Raw genomic sequence first — 22,927 nt, 5'->3', positions numbered from 1 at the left:
TTTTGTTTGGGTGTCTATTTCATAACTCTTTGACAGCTTTAGATTTCTTTCTGGTGGTCCATGAATGTTTAACCTGTTCTTCTCTTTTTAGGGGAAGGCAAAGAGGAAATTGTGAAGGTGACTTTTGCAGAATTAAGACAACGTGTGGCTTTGTATGCTGCAGCTATGAGGAAAATTGGAGTGAAAACAGGAGACAGGGTGGTTGGTGAGTATCCCGTGTGGTTGTGGTCTCAGTGGGCAGATGCTGAGGACGAAATGCACTGTGCCCAGTCTTACTAACCTAGCTTTTAGTTTTGGCAGAAGGGTTCTTTTTATGAAGAGAACAGTGTTTCTGCATTCAGCTTGGCCAGTCCATGGGTCACTAAATAATTGGCCTAGGTGAGATTTTGAAGAGTATTTGGGCAATATCCTCTTCTTTTACCCATGTTTTCTTACTTTTTTAAGGATTTGAGGATATTTCTGCTTACTCTGAATTCTTCTTTTCTTTGAACCTTCAAAAGATTAGGAGACTAGTCCTGGCTTTCCTACTAACTAGTTGTAACATTGTCCAAATCTTTTTTCCACTTTGGTCCTTGGTTTCCTCACCTGTAAAAGGCAGGAGTTAGATTATTTTTCTAAACTTTCTTTCAGTTCTAGAACTTTGACACTTTTGTGACTATAGGATTTGTCTAAGGACATTGACTCAGCAGTGTTAGAACTTTTTGGTTCATGGCTCTTTGGGGCTTTTTTCTCTATACTTGGTGAACCCTCAGGGCATTTTTTAAGAGTGCTCTGAGAGTGCCTCACAGTATCATGTGAGAGTCAACAAATATTAGGGAATGATTTTAAGTCACTATGTCTATGGATGCTAGTGGCTTTTTTTCTCCCTCACATATAGCCCCCATCTTCCTGCTCTATCCCTTCTCACTGGCTGCCCCCATTCCCAATGCATGCTCACCCTCACCTCTGCCTCCTAGAACTCCTCTCTTTCTCTAAGAGGTGGCTTGGATGATGCTGCAACTTCTTGTGCTCTCCATCCCAGACTACCTTGTTTTTAATTACTATCCTATCTGCAAAGATAAATCTTGTCATATTTACTCCCTATTCAGTCAACAATAATTTACAATTATTACTAAACTATTGACACTAGAATCAGATATAATTTTTTCTGACTTTTAAAACTTTTAAAATTGGCTCCTTTTACTTTGGAGGCTCATCACACTTCTCTTTTTGCTTTCCACTGTTCTGCCAAACTGTCCTTGCTATTCTTTGTCCAATACATTCTGTCTCCTGTCTCTGTGTCTATATGTTGGGCTGGCCCCATGCCTGGAATAAATTTGCTCTTCACTTCTACATCTTGGAATTCTTTGTTTCTTTCAAAGCTCTGCTCAAGTAATCTTACATAAGACTTTTCCTGAATTCTCCAACTGCTAGTGTCCTGCTTCTAATAAATTTATCTTGTATATATTTAATGATGTGAATGTTAATTCCCCCAGTAGAATGTAAAGTCTTTGCGGGCAAAGATTGCTTCATTTTTGTCTTTGAATTGCTAACAACTTGAACACAGAGTAAGTGCTTAAAAAACACTTCTTGGTTCTCATAGTTTAATGATATAAAAGTAATAGCCATCATGAAGAAGCCAAAAGAGCTTAGAAATCATAGTAACATTTGATTTCCTTACAAAGCAGAGAGAGGTGGCAGCTAAGAGCAACACTAGTTTAGAAGTCATCAAAAAAAATTTTTTTATTATTTTTATTGAAATTAATTTTATTATAAATATAGTGATAAATTAAAATTGTCTGCTGTTAGAGGCATCTTAGTTGCAAAGTACATAGAGTTCTGGTTCTAGCATTAGGAAGATCTTACTTCAGATATGCCCTTCACATACTTAACTCTGTGATGTTGAGCAAGTCATTTAACCTCTTTCTGCCTCAGTTTCCTCACTTATAAAAAGAGATGATAATGATTGTACTTATCTTACAGGGTTGTTGTGAGGATCAAATGAGAAAAAATAAAAAGTATTTAGCACATTGTCCTAGAACAGAATTCTATTGTTTGACTTTATTGACCTTCAGAGCCCTCTGCACCTTAAGAGAGGAGGAACTTTGGAGATACCCAGTTATCCTTTTCCCTTTCTAGTTGGAAAGTGAGATTCAAAGAGGAAAAGACAAGATTTTGTTGTGAAGAGAGACTTGATTTACCGAGAGCTTATTGGACTAGACAGAATCCTTTTTATTGAAAGGCTAGTCGGGCTTATCTGTTTGCCTCCCTAGTTTTTCAGTTCTCAGGTGGTGGTGTTATTCAGTCTCATTTGTGTTGAACTCTTTGTGATCTCATTTGGGGTTTTCTTGGCAAAGACACTGGAGTGGTTTGTTATTGAGAAAACTGAGGCAAACAGGATTAAGTGACTTGCCCAAGGTCACATGGCTAGTAAGTATCTGAAGTTGTATTTGAACTCAAGTTCTCCTGACTCCAGATCTGGAGTCCTATTTACTTTGGCAACTAGCTGCCCTGGAATAAGGGAAGTATATTCCCTTATATATAGCATAACAGTTTTTTCAACATCCTGTTAATTATAATTGTGTGTTAAAAGAACTTATCACTTCTTTATCAACTTGAGAGCAGAACAAAAGTGATTTGCCCAGTTCAAGAGAAATTAGAACCAAATAGGAAGCAGCTAGTGGAGGGGCTTTATAGAGTGTGGATTATTCTTGAAGAGACTAAAGAAGTCAAAACCTAAAATCCATTTGTGAGATTCCCCAAAGAAGTATGTTTTCCCATCATGTGCCTTCCTTCTATGTTTGTATAATTGTGTGTGCACAATGTCCCCATGGACACTATGCATTAGTAGAAGAGTTTTTTGGAGTGAACTCTGATGTACTGGTTATTCATTTGCCTTATATTGAGTACCTGTGTTATGATTATTTTTTCTTTTGTCTTATCGTTAAGTATATGTTTTATACTTAATGTATTAAGTATATGTTAATGGTGTCATTGGTGAACGAGTTTGTGTAAATAGGAAGCACATCAATAGGTACTCAGGAGTTATAGTGCCAAGTAGTAGGAATGTATTCTTCCTATAACAGGGTTACTCCTAGGATCCTGAGAAAGTTTAAGTTTTAGTAATGTGGTATAACTTTCTCTGGGAACCCCAGACCCACGGGTATAAGGTCAAGTTGAGGTGAGCAAATCAGGCTATAATGAGTGAGAGTAGATTCGATGCCATGCCCAGATGCTGTAAATGTGGGAACTCATTTAGAATTGATTGGAAGAGCTTGGGTCTCCATTCTGGCTTTATTGGATACTTATCTGTCACCGATATCCACCAAAGCAAAAAAATAATTTTTTGGGGAGCATTTTTTGAACGATAATTTTTTATGTTTTCCTTTACAAATCAGACTGTTTTCTCTGATATAATTTTAATTATTTGGATAGTAAATATTAATCTATGTTGGTTTATTTTACCTATTAGTAAGTATGGAAGTTATATGAGCAATCCAGGATATAAATTATCTAGAGCACTGGTGCTTTAGTGATGCAGATAGAGCTACATAGAAAACTTTTAATTAAGAGAACAGCACCTGCCCTAAGAGCTTAAAAAAAAAAAAGATATTGAAGCTATTTTGCAAGAGGATATTGAAAATGCAAGGAGATGTGAAATACTAAGAAGCATGAGAAAGGTAGGATTCTATTTGTTTTCTCTATATTATTTGAAGGTGTAAGCCCTTTTAAAATTACTATCAAGAATAGGGATTGCAGAGAGTGATTGAAGTGTGATCTTAAGTAATGAGATAAATTATTATTACTAAATACTTACTATACTAAGTTTATTAATTAACATTAATATGATCAAATATTATTATCTGGAAATAAATCATTATAATTAACTTGGTAGAAAAAGTCATTTGAAAATAAGAAATACAGATGTTAATAGGTTTCTCCATGCTATAGAGTATAATATAACATCACAGTGGAACCACAGGTCCAAGCTAAGATTTTTTTCAGAGAGAAACCATGTTCCCCTGAGCAGTGCCACAGGGCATTTAGGTTACTATATCATTGTCATTTGTAAGAGTGCTAACAAGCAAATGTGCATGGTTTCCACAGTTAATTGCCTTCCTTCAAATTTCATTTCATGCTTAGCTTTTTGGAAAACAGTATTTCTAATGGAATTACTAAGTAGGTCCTTCTTGGTTTTCAAATCCAATTTTAGATTACACAATTATGGGCCCACAAAATCTGAGTTGGACTGATCTTCAGGGGCAGTCTTGTACAATTATTACCTGAAGAACAATTCTCTTTACAACATTCCTAACAAGTGGTCATTTAGTCTCTGCCTGATGACCACTTATAGTGTGGCCCTTGCTCTTAGATTTACTTAGATTTATACAAATCCAATTTTTCTGTCTTGTTTGTTTGGGAGTTTCTTTACTTGTTAAACATCATCACTTCCTTGTATGACATGGCCTCCAGGTCCATCCTTCCTCCATATATGTCCTTAAAAAGTGGCACTGAAACCTGAGGTTTTAATCATATTATCTGAAAATCTACTAGAAGCAAAACAAAATTATAAAGTACATCAAGTATGTAATTGTTCATATTGCAAAAGCATATTTCAGCTCACAAAAGTATTCCATTAAGAAGAGCTCCCTTAGTTCATTAGTAAGTTAACATTTTGTTTTGGGCAGGTCTAGAAAGCAAAGAAATTAGATTAGATTTTAACTAACTCTATGGTTTTGTGAGTCTGACTTTTCTTAGGTAGAGTAATATAAGGTTGATGTTAGGATCTACTGCTTGCTCAGGGGCCAACAAATAAATAAATAATATTTGAAATTATAATTTGTGAAGATTAAATTTTGAAAAACCGTCATCATCACATTCACTTTCAGGAGTCTATTTATGCGAAGTGGGTGTTGACTTTTAATGGACAGTTTTTCAAGATTATGTACATTTATCTTCTCAGATGCACTCATGATCTATAAATAGGATCAGCATTTATTTTTAAAGAACTTTGATTAGATTTAAGAAAATATACACATAAAAAACCTCAGTAAATATAAAAAAAGTTTGCTTGTTTTCCTGCTACTTATCCTTGGGGGAATCAAAGTTTTTTTATGCTTGACTTTGATTCCTTATAATACTAGAGAAGAACAAGGAGCCATTTTGAAGACTGGAAGGAAAGTTAGTGATCCTGAGGTTTGTCTCTTTGTTCTTTTAAATATTAATTTTTTTGTGTGTATCTAAAGAAATTATTTTTTGGCATAATTTGTGTTAGGAAAGACATAAGGAGAAAGTATATCTCTGAGAGGCAAGAATTTCCAAATTTAACAGATAACCAAAAAGCAAGTTGACTGCCTAGCACATAGCAGACATTTAAGAAATCTTGTTTTATTAATTATTGGCTTCTGGAAGGAAATTAGAAAATTGGACCATTTTCCAGGGTGGGTCAATTTTTTTTCAGGCCCAGACTCTACTTAGGGCCATTCCAGTTAATATTGTTTATGCTTAAGACCATGGTTTTCACATGCTTAGGCTAGAAGCAATTTAAAGATGAGTGTTTTTGGCTATATTTATTAGTATGTTTCAGGGCCTGAAAAAACAGAAACTATGGTGGGAAGGCAGGAGGACTGAACTGGGTGAAGGGGGTGACCATGATTTTAAAGCCATCTTTGTAACTGACTTAACTGTGTTCAAGTTACATCACTTCTGTAGGACTCGGTTTACTTTTTTTGAAAGCAAAGAAATTAGACTAAGTCTTTACCACTTTAGGATTCTGTGAATATGAACTTTCCCTGTTCTTAAAAAAATAAAGAAAAAAGGGGAAAAAAGAAAAATCCCTTCTTAACCATTCATGGAGTCTTGATTACTTCTTTCTGTCTTGCTCATGGAGAGTTCTGATATTAAGCACAATCTAGCTTTACTGTTTGTTTTACTTGGCTCAGTTATAAAGATGATCTTTCAAAACTGTATGTTTTGGGAGTGGGGAGTAGGTTTAGAGGGATTGAAAGATTCTTTGTGTTGAGAAGTTTTCTTCCTTTTACTCTCTTCCCAGAGCAGGGACCAATAAGATTCAACTAAAAAACTCAAAGGAAGCTATTTATTCTTTCATCGGTGAAATGAGACAGTTTGGAAAAACTTGTTCCAGGTAGTGTTGCTTAGGTCAGTCATATACTCTGCTTTATAAGAAAGAACACACTTCTACTGTTTTTTTAGTCATTAAGAAGCCAGATTGAATGAATGTGAGGTTCCTATTGGAAGAATGTGAATTGGTGAGTTGGTCCTAAATTCTTCCTTCCTTCCTTCCTTCCTTCCTTCCTTCCTTCCTTCCTTCCTTCCTTCCTTCCTTCCCTTTTTCCTTCCCTTCTTCCCTCCTTCCTTCCTTCCCTCCTTCCCTCCTTCCCTCCAATTGGAATTAAGTGACTTGTCCAGAGTCATACAGACAGGAGGTATTAAGTGTCTGAAGCTCAGGTCCTCCTGACTTCAGGGCAGTGCTCTTTCTACTGTACCATCTAGCTACCTGGTCCTGAACCACTTTGATCAATGGATTCTTTTTGAGGGGTCTTTAGTTGAGTACAGTGTTTTTCCTTGTAGATATATACAGTGAAATATAGCAGTAAAAATATAGGTTACTCCACTGATTATGAAATGGTTTAACAAATTGTGGCATACAAATAGAATGGAATAATCTTATGTGATAAGAAACAATAAATATGAAGAATTCAGAGAAACATGGGAAATGTCTAGAGGACTTGATGTAAAGTAAGCAGGACTAGGAAAATATACATAATGATTACTCAATGTAAATGGAAGAATAACATGAGAAAACTGACCAAATGTAGTCTCAGGAAAGGGGAGAAATGCATCTCCTTCCTTCCATTGCTGTATATATGTGTGTGTGTGTTAGGATTGTAAGGACAGAATCAGACACAGTCAATTTGTTGGTTGGTTTGGTGAAATTTCTTTTCATCCTTATTACAAAAGATAGTTTGCTGAAAAGGAGAAGGTGCTAAATATTGATTATTTAGAAATGAATGAGTGGTAAAGACAAGACAACAATCACTTTTCAAAATAGGTGAGTCTTTTTTTTATTTTTTTATTTAATAGCCTTTTATTTACAGGTTATATGCATTTTACAGGTTATATGCATGGGTAACTTTACAGCATTAACAATTGCCAAACCTCTTGTTCCAATTTTTCACCTCTTACCCCCCACCTCCTCCCCCAGATGGCAGGATAACCAGTAGATGTTAAATATATTAAAATATAAATTAGATACACAATAAGTATACATGACCAAACCATAACAAAATAGGTGATTCAACTGGCATTGATAGAAAGCTAGGTTTATCTCCAAGTAACACCATTGTTTTATTGATTTGTATTCACTCCAGTTCTGACTGTGGAAGTAGCATCTGAAATGATTTCTTAACTCTATTCTCCATAGCTCCCCATCTGTGGCCAACTTAGCATGCTTATTTGCCAAAAAACAGAGGGCCTTCTTTGCACATTTAAGCAGGTACTCAATAAATAAATTTTTGTTAAACGAATGAATGGACAAATTCAGTCAGAATTTTCTTTTGTGCCTCTGTGTGCCTCCTCTAACATTATCTAATAATTATTGAGCACCTTTATTAGTGTGAAAAAAGTGAGGATCTTGGTTTGCTTCTGACCTTTGTTTCCTTTTAGTGTGAGCAGTAGTTGGTTGGGGGTGAAGTTGCCACTTTTTAATTCCTGGACCCAGGCACACCTGTGCTTCTGGGTAGATTACTCTGGATAAGAACAATAAGATCTTTTCATCTCTGACCTAAGAAATACCTGAGCCAATTCAGGAGAGCATGGGAAAGGAGCGAGGAACTGCTCTCATGTGGCAAGGATTACTTCCATGTATTTTGTGGTCATGTATCTTGTGTTTCTTTGTTTCAGGTTATTTACCAAACAGTGTTTATGCGGTGGAAGCGATGCTGGCTGCAGCGAGCATTGGGGCCATTTGGAGTTCTACGTCCCCGGACTTTGGAGTGAATGTAAGCAAATCTCTCGGATTTTTCTGCTGCCAAAGTCCTTTTTGCACTAGCTGCTCAGTTCAATCCTGTGCTTCCCTGTGCTTACACTGACATCTTGTGGCTATTATCAGGAAACAGTTCTAAGTATTGGCAATTGATGGCTTTTTCAGTTCTTCACAGGGAATAAATGTAAAAATTAGGTTGAGGGGAGGGGCTGGCACTGTGCTCACTCCTGAGGATAATGACTGAATTGTACCTGGTTTGGCAGCAGAAAGGCCATAGTAAATTCTTACCTTATTATTATTATTTTTAGAATAGCTAGAGAAAACAAGTTAGAAGAATTTTTATCGACTGTTCTCCTCTTTTAAAACTATTATTTATTTTAAACATATGTTTCTTTTTAAATTGTGAGTTCCAGATTCTCCCCCAGCCACTGAATAGGCAAGCAATATGATATCAAATATACATATGAAATCGTGCAAAAATAAAAGCCATATTTTAAAAACAGAAAGAAAAATAAAGTATGAGCATTATACTTCAGTTTTGACTTAGATTTTATTAGTTCTCTCTGTGGAACTAGATAGCATTTTTTAATGAATCCTTTGAAATTGTCTTGGGTCATTGTATTAATCAGAGTAGCCAAGTCTTTCACAGTTAATCATCATTACAGCATTGCTGTTACTGTGCACAATGATCTCCTGGTTCTTTTCACTTTATTTTGCATTTGTTCATATAGCTCTTACCATGTTTTTCTGAAACTAGCTGCCCCTAGTTATTTCTCATAATACAGAAGTACTCCATCACAGTCATATGCCATAACTTATTTAGTCATTTCCCAATTGATGAGCAACCCTTTAATTTACAGTTCTTTGGAAAAGGAAAAAAAGTGATTATAAATGTTTTTGTACATATAGATTCTTTTTCCTTTTCCTTTGATTTCTTTGAGCGATATACCTAGTATTGCAGAGTATGTATAGTTTTATAACTCTTTGGGTCTAGCTCCACATTATTCTGTAGAATGGTTGATTCAGAATAGTTGACCAGTTCACTACTCACCAACATTTCATTAGTATACCTATTTTTTTCTCATTCCCTTCAGCATTGTCATTTCTGGTAGATATGAGGTGATACATCAGAATTGTTTTAATTTGTCTTTCTCTAATCAGTAGTGATTTAAAACATTTTTTCATATGACTAAAGATAGCTTTGGTTTCTACTGAAAAACTGCCTGTTTATATTATTTGACGATTTATCATTCGAGGAATGGCTCTTATATTTATAAATTTGACTCAGTTCTTTTTTTTTTTTTTTTTTTGGCTGAGGCAATTGGGATTAAGTGATTTGTCAAGGTCACAGAGCTAGGAAGTGTTAAGTGTCTGAGACCAGCTCTTTTTTTTTTTTTTTTTTTAATTATAATAACTTTTTATTGACAGAACCCATGCCCTGAGACCAGCTTTGAATTCAAGTCCTCCTGAATTCAGGACCAGTGCTCTATCCACTGAGCCATCTAGCTACCTTGACTCAGTTCTGTATTCAAAATATAGATACCATAAATAATGAAGCAAATTTCTGATAAAGCATCATTTCTAAATATACCCACACACAAGAAACGACGCCTTTATCATCTGTTTTATCTGTTTAACTTCTGTTTTATGAGTGAGCTCATCTCATTCACATTTACAATTATGATTACTAACTCTCTTTCCTTTCATTTTATTTTCTTTGGTTTCTTCTTTTTTTTTTTTTAATCCTGACCCTCCTCAAAAGTCTATTTTGCTCCTAACCACTGCCTCCCTTAATCCACCCTCCCTTTGTTATTTCCTCTATCTCTTCTCCTATTTCCCTGTTGACTAAATTATATTTCTTTACAAAATGAGGGTGTGGATATATTCTTCCCTCTTTGAACCAATTCTAATGGGAGTTAGGTTCCACCATTGTGTACCATTGCCTCATTTTCTCTGCCACTGTGAAAGATTTTTTTTATATGTCTTTTTTATGTAAGGTAATTTCCCCCATTCTTCTTCTTCCTTTCCCCTTTTTCCACTCTTTTTCAGTCCTTCATTTTTTTTTTTTTTGAGATCATTTCTTTCTTTCTTTTTTTTTTTTTCATAAAAGATTTATTTATTTATTTATAGCTTTTTATTTACAAGTTATATGCATGGGTAATTTTACAGCATTGACAATTGCCAAATCTTTTGTTCCAATTTTTCCTCTCCTTCCCCCCATCCCCTCCCCTAGATGGCAGGATGACCAATACATGTTAAATATATTAGAGTATAAATTAAATACAAAATAAGTATACATGTCCAAACCATTATTTTGCTGTCCAAAAAGAATTGGACTCCAAATATTGTACAGTTAGCCTGTGAAGGAAATCAAAAATGCAGGCGGGCAAAAATATAGGGACTGGGAATTCGATGTAATGGTTCTTAGTCATCTCCCAGAGTTCTTTCACTGGGTGTAGCTGGTTCAGTTCATTATTGCTCCATTAGAACTGATTTGGTTCATCTTATTGCTGAAGATGACCAGGTCCATCAGAATTGATCATCATATAGTATTGCTGTTGAAGCATATAATGATCTCCTGGTCCTGCTCATTTCACTTTTGAGATCATTTCAACACAATTGATACTTATGCCCTCTATGTAAACTTCTTTTAACTGCCTTTAATAATGATAAAGATCTTAGGAGTTACATATACCATCTTCCTGTACAGGAATGTAAACAGTTTACCTTTATTGATACTTTTATGATTACTCTTTCATGTTTACTTCAGAGTTTCTACATAGCTCTGGTCTTTTCATGGGAAATGATGATGAAATGAGAGCGGAAGTTCTTGATTTCATTAAAAGTTCATTGTTTCCCCTCTAGGATTATATTCAATTTTGTTGGGTAAGTTATTTTTGGTTGGAGGCTTATATCCTTTGTCCTCCAAAATATCATACTCAAAGGTTTTTACTGCTTTATAGTTAGTGGTGGCTGCTAAATCGTGTGATCTTTTCTATAGCTCTGTACTACTTTTAGTTTTTTTCTTTCTGGCTGCTTGCAGTATTTTTTTCTTTGGTCTTGGAGCTTGGGACTTTGGCTATAATGTTCCTGGAAATTTTCATTTGAGGCTTTCTTTCAGAAGGTTTCTTTTCTTTCTTTCTTTCTTTCTTTTTTTTTAAACTTTTCTCACTGGTTCTAAGAAATCTGGGCAATTTTCTTTTAAGATTTCTTGAAATATGCTGTATATAGACTTCTTTTGCTCATGGCATTCAGATAGTCCAATGATTTTTATTTTTTTTCTCTTCAAGTAATTTTTTCCAGGTCAGTTATTTTTGATATCTATCTATATCTATAATCTATCTTACATTTTTTCTTTTTTTAAAAAAGTCTTTTGAGTTTATTTTAATGTTTCTAGTTGTCTTATGGAATCATTGGCTTCAATTTAATCCATCCTAGTTTTCTTGGATGATGTTTTTATTTCTCATATCAAACTGTTAACCTTTCCATCTTTTTTCTTTCATAGCCCTCATTCCTTCCAGTATTTTCTTCTTGTGCTTTAATTTCATTCTTAAAAGACATTTTTTTCTGAATTTTGTATTTATGAATTGTTAAAATTCGCATGAATACTTAGAAATATAAAGCATAGAAGAGTTATTCAATTTCCCATTATACTTTTGATGAGGCTTTTCTTTTCTTCTGATAGGTAAGGTTATAATGTTCTTTGGTTAGGTTTTCATGGGGTCTGTGGGAGCAGCTTTCCTTTCAGTTCAGTAATCACCACAAGAACAGCCAGGTGTTAAAGTCCAAATCCTTTATTATCTCTTTCATAGTCTTGTCTCCTGGAGCCCAATTAGCTTTCTTTCCTTCTTTTTTCTTTCCTTCTTTTTTCTTTTCTTTTCTTTTCTTTTCTTTTCTTTTCTTTTCTTTTCTTTTCTTTTCTTTTCTTTTCTTTTCTTTTCTTTTCTTTTCTTTTCTTTTCTTTTCTTTTTTTCTTTTCTTCTTTTCTTTTCTTTTTTCTTTTCTTTCTTTCTTTTTTATAAAAGACATTTTTAAACTCTTAAAAAAAAAACTTCTTGATTCATATCTCCTAGGAATGCTAGTTGAATTTGTGTCCAAGCTGTGTTTTTTCTTTGAGGCTTTCCTTGTAAATGATGTGCAGTCATTCTCTTTTGGATTAGTATCTTTAGCATCTTTGTTTAACATTGTACCATAATAGCTTTTTATAGTGTTTTTTTTTTGTTTGTTTGCTCATTCTTCCAGCCTCTTTCTTGTCTTGATGTTAGGACTACGTTTTGTACCCTTCTTGAATTGAGATCTGGGTTGGTTCTCTTGCTGCTTTCTTGGTGGGGAGGAAGGAAGGGAATAGGTACCTACTATGTGCCAAGCACTGTGCTGAATGCTTTATAAATATTATCTCATTTGATCCTGACAACAACCCTGGGAGATAGGTGCTATTATTTTTACAGTTGAGGAAACTGAGGCAGATAGATGTTAAGTGACATGTCCCTCTTACACAACTAGTAAATGTCTGAAGCTGGAGGTCAGGTTTTCTGACTTTCTGAGTAGCTAAGTAGCACAGCAGGTAAAGCGCTGGGCCTGGAATCAGGAAGACCTGATTTCAAATCCAGACTCGGATACTAACCAGCTGTGTGACCCTGGATGAGTCACTCAATCCTCTTTATTTCAATTTCCTCTTCTATAAAATGAGCTGGAGAGGGAAGTGGCCAACCACTCTTGTATCTTTGCCAAGAAAACCCCACCTGGGGTCACAGAGAGTTGGATATGCCTGAAACAACTTACTAACTCCTGCTGCATCTGCTGTGTCATCTAGCTCCTCTGAGACCTTGGGGGTATCCCAGGTGGGACCCACAGACTGGAAGTATTCCCAGAGTGCAAAATCAGATTGCTGCTCCTTGATGTGAGCTCTGCCTTCCTGACTTGGGTGGGAACAATAGGAGACACCACTTGATTCCCACTGTCAGCCAGTTATTCTGCTGGATCTGAGGGATAGAACTGCAGACTCCCCTTGGTCTGGGATTGCTGCCCTGGTCACACCTTCGTGTGTAGGCTTTTGACTGGGCTAGAAGAGCGAACTGAGCTTCAACTTCTTTCAGATTAGAATGTGACCCTTCGACTCAGATTCCCTTTAGTCTGCCTGTATCTGTAACCCGGACCTGGGTAGGGAGTGATAGAGCTGCTAGTTGGTCCTTTCCTTGGCACAGAGCCCTGACATTGATCTGAAGCTCTCCCACTATGGAACTGGGACCTCATCTTGCCCTGGTACACCCCTTTCCCCTTTGTACTGGAATGCTCTGCAGGTAGCAGGCTCCTGGCCAGGCTCCATCTCCAATGTTTGCAGACATTCCTGCCTGTCTGTGCCATCCTGGGTTGGAAAAGTGACTCACTGTGACTTTTTCTTGGTTTTCTCCATCAGAATTCAGTCTGGTACATTTTCTAGATATGTCTAGAGCAGGGGAGGGGAACATTTGGCCCCAGGCCTTATATGGCCCATGAAATCCTTTGCTAAGGCAATGACAGCGGATGAGCTGAAAGCTAGCCATGATAACCTTCCACTGCTTGAAGTCTGTAAATTGATAATTTTGTATGGTCTGCGAATGGTATTATAAATATCCACATGTCCCTTGGGAGAAAAAAGATTCCTCCTCCCTGCTCTAGAGGGAGGTTTGTTTCGGGGAGGATTGCTTAACTTGAGCGCTCCCCCAGACTCCACCATCTTGGCTCTGTCCTGGACTTTGCTTTAACCTGTGCTGTTCTCGGCCTGCCTGCAGCGTGCGCTAGGGGGCAGCGTGGCTTTGCTGCACACGGAGCAGTGGTTAGGGGCCAGGCCGGGCCGAGGCCGGCAGCCAGGAGCTGGCTGTGGCCACCTTGTCACGTGCGAATTTTCTCATTCATCACATGACACTGATGAGTACCTTCTTTCTAAGGGGATTGCTCTGTCATCTGTGGAAAGAGCTTTCATTTTGCTCGAATGAACGTGTATCTGGCCTTGCTCAGAGACCATTATTTTTACTGTCCAGCTCTTTTAACTTTACTTTTACATCTTTCTCAGTCGAGTTTTACCATAAATGGCTCTTTCTTCTTGACCTTCATCGAGTCAAAGCCTAGGCAGTTGGGAACTCAAAAACAGATTTTGACATTATTGCACTTTCCCCAGGATTCTTGTTCTTAACTCATAAGTCTGCTGAATTATTTCTAGAAACTGGCTAAAGGAGAGGTCATTCATTTGGTCCTACAGAAAAGTATCTGTAGAGAGGGACAGGGTGAGGATGAGGACTGTAGGATGAGTGTAGCTTTTCTCCTGTTTCTTCTATCAGGTGATCAGAGTTAGTTTAGAGTTGGTAGAACTGTCTTTCCAAGGGACCTTCCCAGCTTCCCAGTGACCCCAGTAAAGAAAAGGTTGCCTCTCCTTAGGTGTCCAAGTGGGAACAGGATATGCTGAAGGAGGCTTTTGGGGAGGACTGAAATATTGGTAGCTCTTCCTTCCCAAATAGGCCTAATGTGCTTTGGGAAGTGGGGGAGCATGGATTGGGGGGTGCAGAAGTCATTGGAGGGCTCTCCTTGTCCCTCCAGTTGTTGGAGTCACCTGGCACAAACTGCTTGGCCTTTATTTGATAGTGACTTTTCTATGTCTTGTTTTCCTCTAGTAAAAGAATGGAAGCTTCTGGAAGGCAGGGACTGTTTTAATCTTGCCTTTGTCTAGGAACTCCTGGCACAATGACCAGCATATAGGAAGCACTGAAATAAATGCCCAGGATGGGATTGTGTGAGGAGTCATATGTGTGATGGCCATTGGACAGTAACAAGGCTGGAAGAAATAACAGAAAAGCCTCCAGTTGTTTAGTTGGTAAAACATTTTAATCTGCCTTCTCTGGTCATAGTCCAAGATGAAGTAGAACTAAGAGGAAAGACATAGAAGTAGGTGAGATGGGGCTTGGATCCTGGGATGGATGCTTGGCTAGGAAAAGGGAGACCTTCCAGAATACCCTGGTTTCAAACCCAGTCCTCGTTGGTGCAAAATCTGAGTACCATGATTGAAAAGGATACCGGGGAGAGAAGAAGTTAGGCTGGATAGATGGCAATGAGCAAGGAGCCCAAGCCCCTGGGGAGAGGATTGGGGGGGCTTCCTGGCTACTGGGGTTCCCTCAGGTCTCTTTTCCTGGCTGGTGATGCTTGGAAACTTCTTATTTCTGTCCCAGATATTTGATGGCAAACTTCTGAATGTCCTTATAAAATGACTGGCATTTTAAAATAAATATGGGTATGAATTCCACTCAAGTTCTCATCAGACGTTTTCGTAGTATGGAGAGTCCCGGTTAAGTCCTGGACAGGCTTCCAATAAGAATGGGCATGTGCTGGATTGTGCCCATCGTGGAAGGCCCAGCCTTCCTGGGCTAGAAAGTCTCATCTCCAGTTTGACTCTGAGTGAAAAGATGTTTGGCCAGAGCAGCTCTGGAAGACCATTACTGAGCTCTTCCTGGGGGGGTGCAGCGGGTCTCACACCTACAGGCTCTGGGCGGTATGTGCTCTCATGCCAGGTGAGTATATATGGGCTGGAGAGGCTGAAAGAACTATCTTTTTGTGGCCTGCCCACACATTCTGGCTCAGTGCTGATAAAAGGCACTGTTTTCAGGTCAGAGATCCTGCTGGGCTAGGAGCTAGGGATGGTTGAACCTGGGCCATCAATTGAAGAAACATTTGTTAGGCCTCCTATAGTCTCAGGGCACGCAGGTCTGAGGCATATTGGAGGATGTTAGGTATATCAGGAGAGAAGCACTGGGCTGAATACAATTCTAGCCCTTGAAGAAAAAAAATCTAGTTGAGATTTCTACCTGTTCTGGTCCAAAAGGTTGTATCTGCTGCTGATGTTTTAATAGTTTCCTTTCTCATGCTTTTAGCAAGTCAAAAAAATCATTCTATCTGCTCAGTATGTAGAACACAACATAGCCCAATACAGAAAATCACTTTATTAGATGGATCATATTACAAGGGGAGAACAGAGCAAATACCTGATTTTGCAGCAAATTATAGGAGTGAGATTTTTGACTTATTGGCATATTACAGTGCTTAATGCTTATGTAATTGAACTGAGATGATAAAAACTTCCTTTTCCCAGCATAGTTTTAATAAATTTTTTTCTTGCTATTGAATGATCTGTTTGAATAGCAGTAGAACACATTTTGAAGAAATTTGTTAAAATACAGAAAGATTTGCTTTTGAAATAACCAAACCACATTTCATCCTGTAGCAGCACATGGCAAATGAACAGTAAAGTTTGATTTAAGAAGATCCTTGACTTAGTAGTATACTGATTCAACTCTAGCAAATACAGGGATTCCATCTTCATGTAAAATGAGCTAAGGGAACAGCTAAACATAGATGGTCTGGCTGTCTTTTATTGAGTGTCCTCTGTATACTCAGTTCTGTGCTGAGCATTATGGGGCACACTAGCAAATGACAAGTAGGACCCCTGCCCTACAGGAACTTATCCTATATGGTGAAAGAGATTGGAGTGCCATAGGAAATCCTACTCACTCTTCATGGCCCAGAGCCACCAGGGCTGTCTGTGAGTTACGAAGCATTTACTGATTTTTTAATTTAAACCTATTGGAAATACTGTCCTTCAAAAACCATTAAGTGTCTACAGTGTGAAAGACTGCTAAGTACTGGGGATACAAAGAAAGTTGACAACCACAAAAACCAGTTGCTGCTCTTGGGGGACTAACAGCCTAATGAAGAGCAAAGGAGTTTATTCTGTTCCTTCGGACTCATTCAGTGACTTCTGCCTTTGTTTGCTATGACTCTCTAGTCCCTCTTGTGATGTGAAAGTGACTGGGTTCTTGAAGGTTGTGCTATTGGAATGTCGGCTCTGTTAGGTCTTAGCCAAGCTGCGGATTTCAGATGGAGATGCCATAATGAACTGCCTGTCTCTTGCCTGGGAGCCATCTTTCTTAGGCATAGAGGGTCATACACTATTGCATCACATCCTAGGAAGGCCCCTTGTTCAGGGGGTAAGAGATTTTGGTGCTCATATATATATAATATATGTACATATGTCTGTCTGCATATTCATACGAAATCCTAGCCTCTAAATGATTCAACTGCATTTAAATGGGGCAGTCCATCTGAGTGTTTGTTTAAAGGGAACAGAAGCAGGGGGAGACAAATAATGGAAATGAAATAATCTCTATTTTCAAGGAGGGTACTTATATTCTAACAAGGGAATAACATCTATATGTATATGTATATATGTATGTGTATACACATAACATAGATGTGTATCCCATACATATATTATATATATATATATATATATATATATATATATATATAATAAATGAAAAAGGACAAATACAAATAAATGAGGCATGGAAATACAAGGTAGAAAGGGTGGGCACTAACAGTTGAGTCAGTAAAGATTTTATATAGATAATGGTGACTGAGCTGTTTCTTGAAGAATGTGCCAGGCACTGGAGATATAAATACAAAAAAAAAAAAAAAATGAAACCATCCCTACTAAAAAAGCTTGTTATGGGAGAAAAATAAGTATACATATAAATATTTATAGTATAATGAAAGTACAGTACAATGAATCACTACAAATACAGGATATCCCCAAAATTTCAGTGCTGTTTTATACTTTTATAGTACCATATAGATGTCAAAGTACATAGAGCATTGGCCTGAAGTCAGGAAAACTAATCTTCCCATGATCAAATCTGGCCTTTATGAACTGTGTGATTCTGGGGAAGTTTGCTTAACACTACCTCAGTTCCCTCATTTATAAAATGAGCTGAAGAAGAAAATGGCAAACCACTCTAGTTATCTTTGCCAAGAAAACCCCAAATGGGGATGTGAAAAATTGGATGTGACTGAAACAACAGAACAACACACTTTTCCTTAACTGTTTCTTTTATTTTGGAGACACTGTTTTTATTGTGAAAAAGTTTTATCATATTAAAACTCTCATTTTTGTGTTGAATAATTTCCTTCCATTTAAAAACATCTTTTTTCTCATTTCTACAGTTGAGATATAACATTCATTTTTCTTTCATTTTAAACTTTTTTTTTCTAATTATGTTCCATTAGGATTATTGTTATATAAGGTATGAAAGTTAGATTTTGAACTCTGCTTTTAGTTATGATGGTCATTCCCTGGTTTCCCCGATACTTTATAAAAGAATGCTTCCATTCCTCAGTGTGTTTATAATTTTGAGTTTTTCATCCATAGAACTCTCATGTTTGTTGTCCCCCATTTTTGGGTTTTGTTTTCACTATTCTCTTTCATTGGTCTGTCTTAAAATGTTTTCTCCCATTTTTCTCTCTTCTTTCAGTTTTTCTTTTTCTTTATTGTTTTGTTCTAGTTTGTGATCTCATTAGTACAAGAAATTTCTGGGTAGGGAAATTGTTTACCCAGTGCAGATCTGCTCCTTTTTGATTTCAAAGAGTTGCTTGGGGCACTGAGAGAATCAGTGACTTGCTCTACCCAGGGTGTCATTCAGGCAGGACTTGAACATGATTTCTTAATTCTGAGGCTAAATACTCTGCGCTATGCCAGTTTTCATAATTACTGCAATCAGTTTTGAAACCAGTTTTCATAATTCCAGCTTTATGTTACTTTTTAGTATTTACTTATTAATTTATTGGCTTATGTGTTTTTCATCTTCAAATCAAAATAGTGCTTTGATTCTTTTTATAAGATCCTAGGATTTTCATTTATTTATTTTTGGTGAAGCCTTTTTCATACCTTTAATTACCTTATTCTAGTTCTCTGTGTTCTATCGTTATATAGGAATACTAATTTTAACAGCTTAATTCTCCTCCTCATGAAATCCTAAAATTAGTGACTAGGGATTTTCCCCTTTCAGATGATTAATGATATCTTTTTTCTTTTCCATCCCAGGGTGTACTGGACAGGTTTTCCCAAATTCAGCCGAAACTTATCTTCTCTGTAGAAGCTGTTGTATATAATGGCAAAGAACATAACCACATGGAGAAGCTGCACCGAGTTGTTAAAGGTATCTGGTTTTCTTATTTGTGAACTAGTAGAGTGAAGTATGCCAGCACCCATATGAGTGAGAATGAGGGAGCAATGGGGGTTTTCTCTTACTGCTTAAAAGTCATGGAAGAGATATATGATTGAGATTCTAAATTATGTTCTGTTTTAAAAATGGCAGCGCAGTGTGTTGACAGTTCATAGAAATCACAGAATTTCAAAGTTGAAGGGACCTTCATCATGCCTATCTAGTATACTTTATACTTTTCCAAAAATTCTTCTAAAACATATCTGATGAGGGGGTGAAGACATCCCATGACAGAGAAATTACTACCTTCTGAGATAGTTTGGACTTATTTTAGATGGTTCTGATTGTTAGGAAGTTTTCCTTAGATCAAACACAATTTGTCCCATTGTAGCTTCCACCCATTGCTTCTCACTTTTCCTACTGGGATCAAACAAGTTTAATCCATCCAAATGAAAGCCCTTGAATTTTTGAAGATAGCTGTCAGGTTCTCACTACGTCTTCTCTTCTCCAGGCTAAATATCTCTCTTTCTTTTAACTTGTCCTCATCTGCCATAAACTTGAAGCCCTTCACCATCCTGATTGCCTTCTTCTGAATACTTATTAGTTCCTAAAATGTGGAGGTCTTAACTATATAAAATGCTTCAGATGTGACCTGACAAAGGCAGAGTACAATAGGACTTTCATCTCTTAATTCTTATAAGCTTGCCTTTTAAAACTCAAGAGGTTGTATGGTAGATAGTTAAAGCATTGGACTTGGAGGAAGGAAGACTCAGATTCTGCTTCAGTCAGTAAGTCATTTGGTTACTTTTTGCCTCAGTTTTCCCTGTGACAAAATGGGGAAAATCATAACATCAGGGTTTTGAGGCTCAAATGCTCAAAAGCTCAAAGGCTTTCTTTGGGTATGGATATAGTGTTTTTCATCATAAGTACTTCAGAATTTTCTTGGATGATTGTATTGCTGAGAATTTGAGGCTACATGAAATAACATGTAAAGTGTCTTGCAAACCTTAAAGCACTTCTATAAATGCTTACTACAAGTACAATTATTATGACTATCACCATATCAGTCAACGATGATGATGACTACTACTATTACTATTACTATCGCCATTTTTATGATTTTTTGACTTTCCTATTATACAATTCACTCATTGGAAGCTTCTAGTTGCTCAGAAACTTCAGATCTTTTCCAGACTAGCTTCTGTCTAACCTACTCTCTTCATCTGATACTTTTTAAATCCCTTTGTTGAACCTAAGTATTAGACCTTAGGTTCATCCCTATTAGATGCCATCTGACTGGATTCAGCCCATTTTTCTAGCCTGGAATTATCTCTGGGACCCTGACATGGACATCCATCCCTCTCTTATATCCCTTTAAGTTTAAGGTCAATTGTATATTTGGCAAGGATGCCATTGACATCTTTATCCAGATTGTGATACAAATGTTAAACGGTCTAAGACAGAGCAAGTTCATGGGACACTTGGAAGTGTCCCTTTCAAGCTGATCCAGAACCATTTATGACTATTTGTTGGGTCTGGCTGTGCAGCTGATTCTGAATCCATATTTTTTGTGTGGTCCATGTCTCTCTGGCTTTACCATGGAATAGCAGGAGAGATTGTCATATTGTCAATATCAATCAAATGTAGGTAAGCTGTAGAGATGCCCCTAACCTAGGGGCTTGGTAACTTTGTCAGAAAGGAGATAGGAATGTGATATGGTTTGTTCTTCATGAAGCCATCTTGGCACTAGGTGATGACTTATCTTTATGTCTTTATTGCTGCTTACTAATCATCTCTAACAATACTTCCTAGAATTTTTCCAGGAATTGAAGTCTAGCCTATAGTTTATAGCTTCCATTTTCTTTACCTTTTAAAAATTATACAACTTTGTTCCTTTCCATTCCTGTGGTATCTCTCTTATTCACTATGATTTTTTCATATATCACTACCAGTGGCTTACCTGTCATAACTATCAATATTTTTAGCATTGGAAGATATAATTCATCTGGGTAATTGACTTAAATTCATCAATGATAGCTAGGGTAAGTCTTTTTTTATTTCCTTACTTATATTGGTTATCATATCTCTTATTAGCCATTTTTCTTCTCTCCAGTCAAGTCCAGAGCTTCATTTTCCTACTTGAGGAAAAATCAAAATATGAATTTAGAAGCTTTGCTTCTTCTCTTTAGTCACTTAACATTATCTCATCCATCTTCAGCAGAGATCCTTATCCCTTCTTTGATCTGCTTCTTTTCTCCAATATAGATTTATTTATTTTAAAAATTTTATGTATTTTTTCTAGTTACAATAATAACAATTTTTAACATTCATTTAAAATTTTGTTGTGTTCCAAATTCTCTCTTTCCCTTCTCCTCTCCTTGAGAAGGCAAGCTTTGATACAGATATGAGATCATGCAAAGCATATTTCCGTATTAGTCATGTTGCAAAAGAAAAACATAGACCCCTCCCCCCAAAAAAAATAAGATTAAAAAAGCCTGCTTTAATCTACATTCAGATTCCATCAGTTATTTCTTTGGGCATGGATATAGTGTTTTTCATCATAAGTACTTCAGAATTTTCTTGGATGATTGCATTGCTGAGAATAGCTAAGTCATTCAAGCTGATCATTGAACAATATCCAGTATTTTTCTTACCTTTTCTCAGCATTGTTAGCTTTTGCTCCTCTGATAGTAAGTGTTCTTACAAAATTACAGAATTCTACTCCCCCCCATTTTTTAATACCAGCTGTAACTTCCTTCTTCTCTTAAAAGTCTAAGTTGGTGGGTGACTTTTCTGTGGCTTCAGGCAACCCTTCTTTCCCTTCATATCAGGTTTCTTTGTCTTTGGGTTTTCAGAATTTTGTCTTTTGGCTCTTCCTATCTTCTCAAACCTCATGCACTGGCTTTTCCAGTCAATTTTTTCTTAGAACCTTGTTCTAATGATTATGTTACATTATGCTTGACTTCTTTCTATTTTGTTGGCACAAATTCTAAGAGGAAATGGGCTTCCCCTCTGGAAGATCCAGGTTTCAACTATTTCCACCTGAACTATTTCTTTCATTATGTGAGTCAGTTCCAAAATGTTATTTTCCTTCTTAGTTCTTTTTTTTTTTTTATAAGGAGTATATTACCCTCAAGACAAATCAATCGACTTTTAGCTGTTTTGTTTTTTGGCAGAGCTAGAACTTCCTGCACACTGCTTAGGTCTGTTTTGATTCGAGGTTTGGCGTCTCTATTGAGAACACAGCTGTTTCTTCTTAAGTCCAGGCTCTGTCCATGCAGTCTGCCTTCTCTTTAGTCCCCTTTTCTTCCCTGGTGATCTCCCTGTGACTCTCCTCAGGGCTTCCTGGCCTTCCTCACTGGAGTGGATCTCCTTCCCTTAAGGGCCATCTCAGCCTTCCTTTTACCAGCTTGGGTCCTTTGTGCAGTCACTTGTCTCTCATGGCTATGGTCCCTAATGGTGGTGAGATTTGTCAGTTCTGCCCCTGGTGGTCAGGCACAGCTTAGTGCTTGGGGCTGTCCTTGTGCCCCTTTTTCAGACTGGTCTCTTGTGGCCTGGATGTCTTTCCTACAGTTAATCTGTGTACTACGTTCCTGGGCAAAGGCCTGTCCGTCCTGCGTTTTAGGCCCTGCCCTTGAACCCCAGATCCTCTCCTCGGGCATCTTAGGCAGCTCTTCTGGGCCAAATCTGCTTCTTGTTTCTGCATCCTTGTCCTGCTTGGACAGCAGTGAGGAAAAAGTGTATGCCCCTAAGGGGGTCAGGGCTTGCCCCAGATTTTGGTACCTCCTGTTGGCAAGAAGTGTTGTCTGTGTCTCCTCCTTGACTCAGAACAAGTGAGAAACTGCCACCCATTTTGGTAAGTCTTGGTAATTCTTTGTGGGCTTTGGATGCCGGGTGGGCCCAGGAGGAGGTTTGCTTA

The 22,927-nt window shown here is 37.3% G+C and overlaps 1 protein-coding gene across 2 annotated transcripts in view; it reads left to right on the top strand.

Annotated features, from left to right (window-relative positions):
- The window catches only part of AACS (acetoacetyl-CoA synthetase), an 82,973-nt gene that overhangs the window by 17,995 nt on the left and 42,051 nt on the right, over positions 1-22,927 (top strand). For both annotated transcript variants that reach the window (XM_012542342.3, XM_031948417.1), the window contains exons 4-6: positions 92-205; positions 7,903-8,000; positions 18,888-19,002. In XM_012542342.3, the coding sequence (XP_012397796.2) occupies positions 92-205; positions 7,903-8,000; positions 18,888-19,002 (327 nt within the window). The remainder of the gene's footprint in view (positions 1-91; positions 206-7,902; positions 8,001-18,887; positions 19,003-22,927) is intronic.

This window comes from Sarcophilus harrisii, chromosome 1 (genome assembly GCF_902635505.1).
Source record: "Sarcophilus harrisii chromosome 1, mSarHar1.11, whole genome shotgun sequence".
Lineage (NCBI taxonomy): Eukaryota > Metazoa > Chordata > Mammalia > Dasyuromorphia > Dasyuridae > Sarcophilus > Sarcophilus harrisii.
Note: the sequence above shows the minus strand (reverse complement) of the source record. Positions and strands in the feature narration are given on the sequence as shown.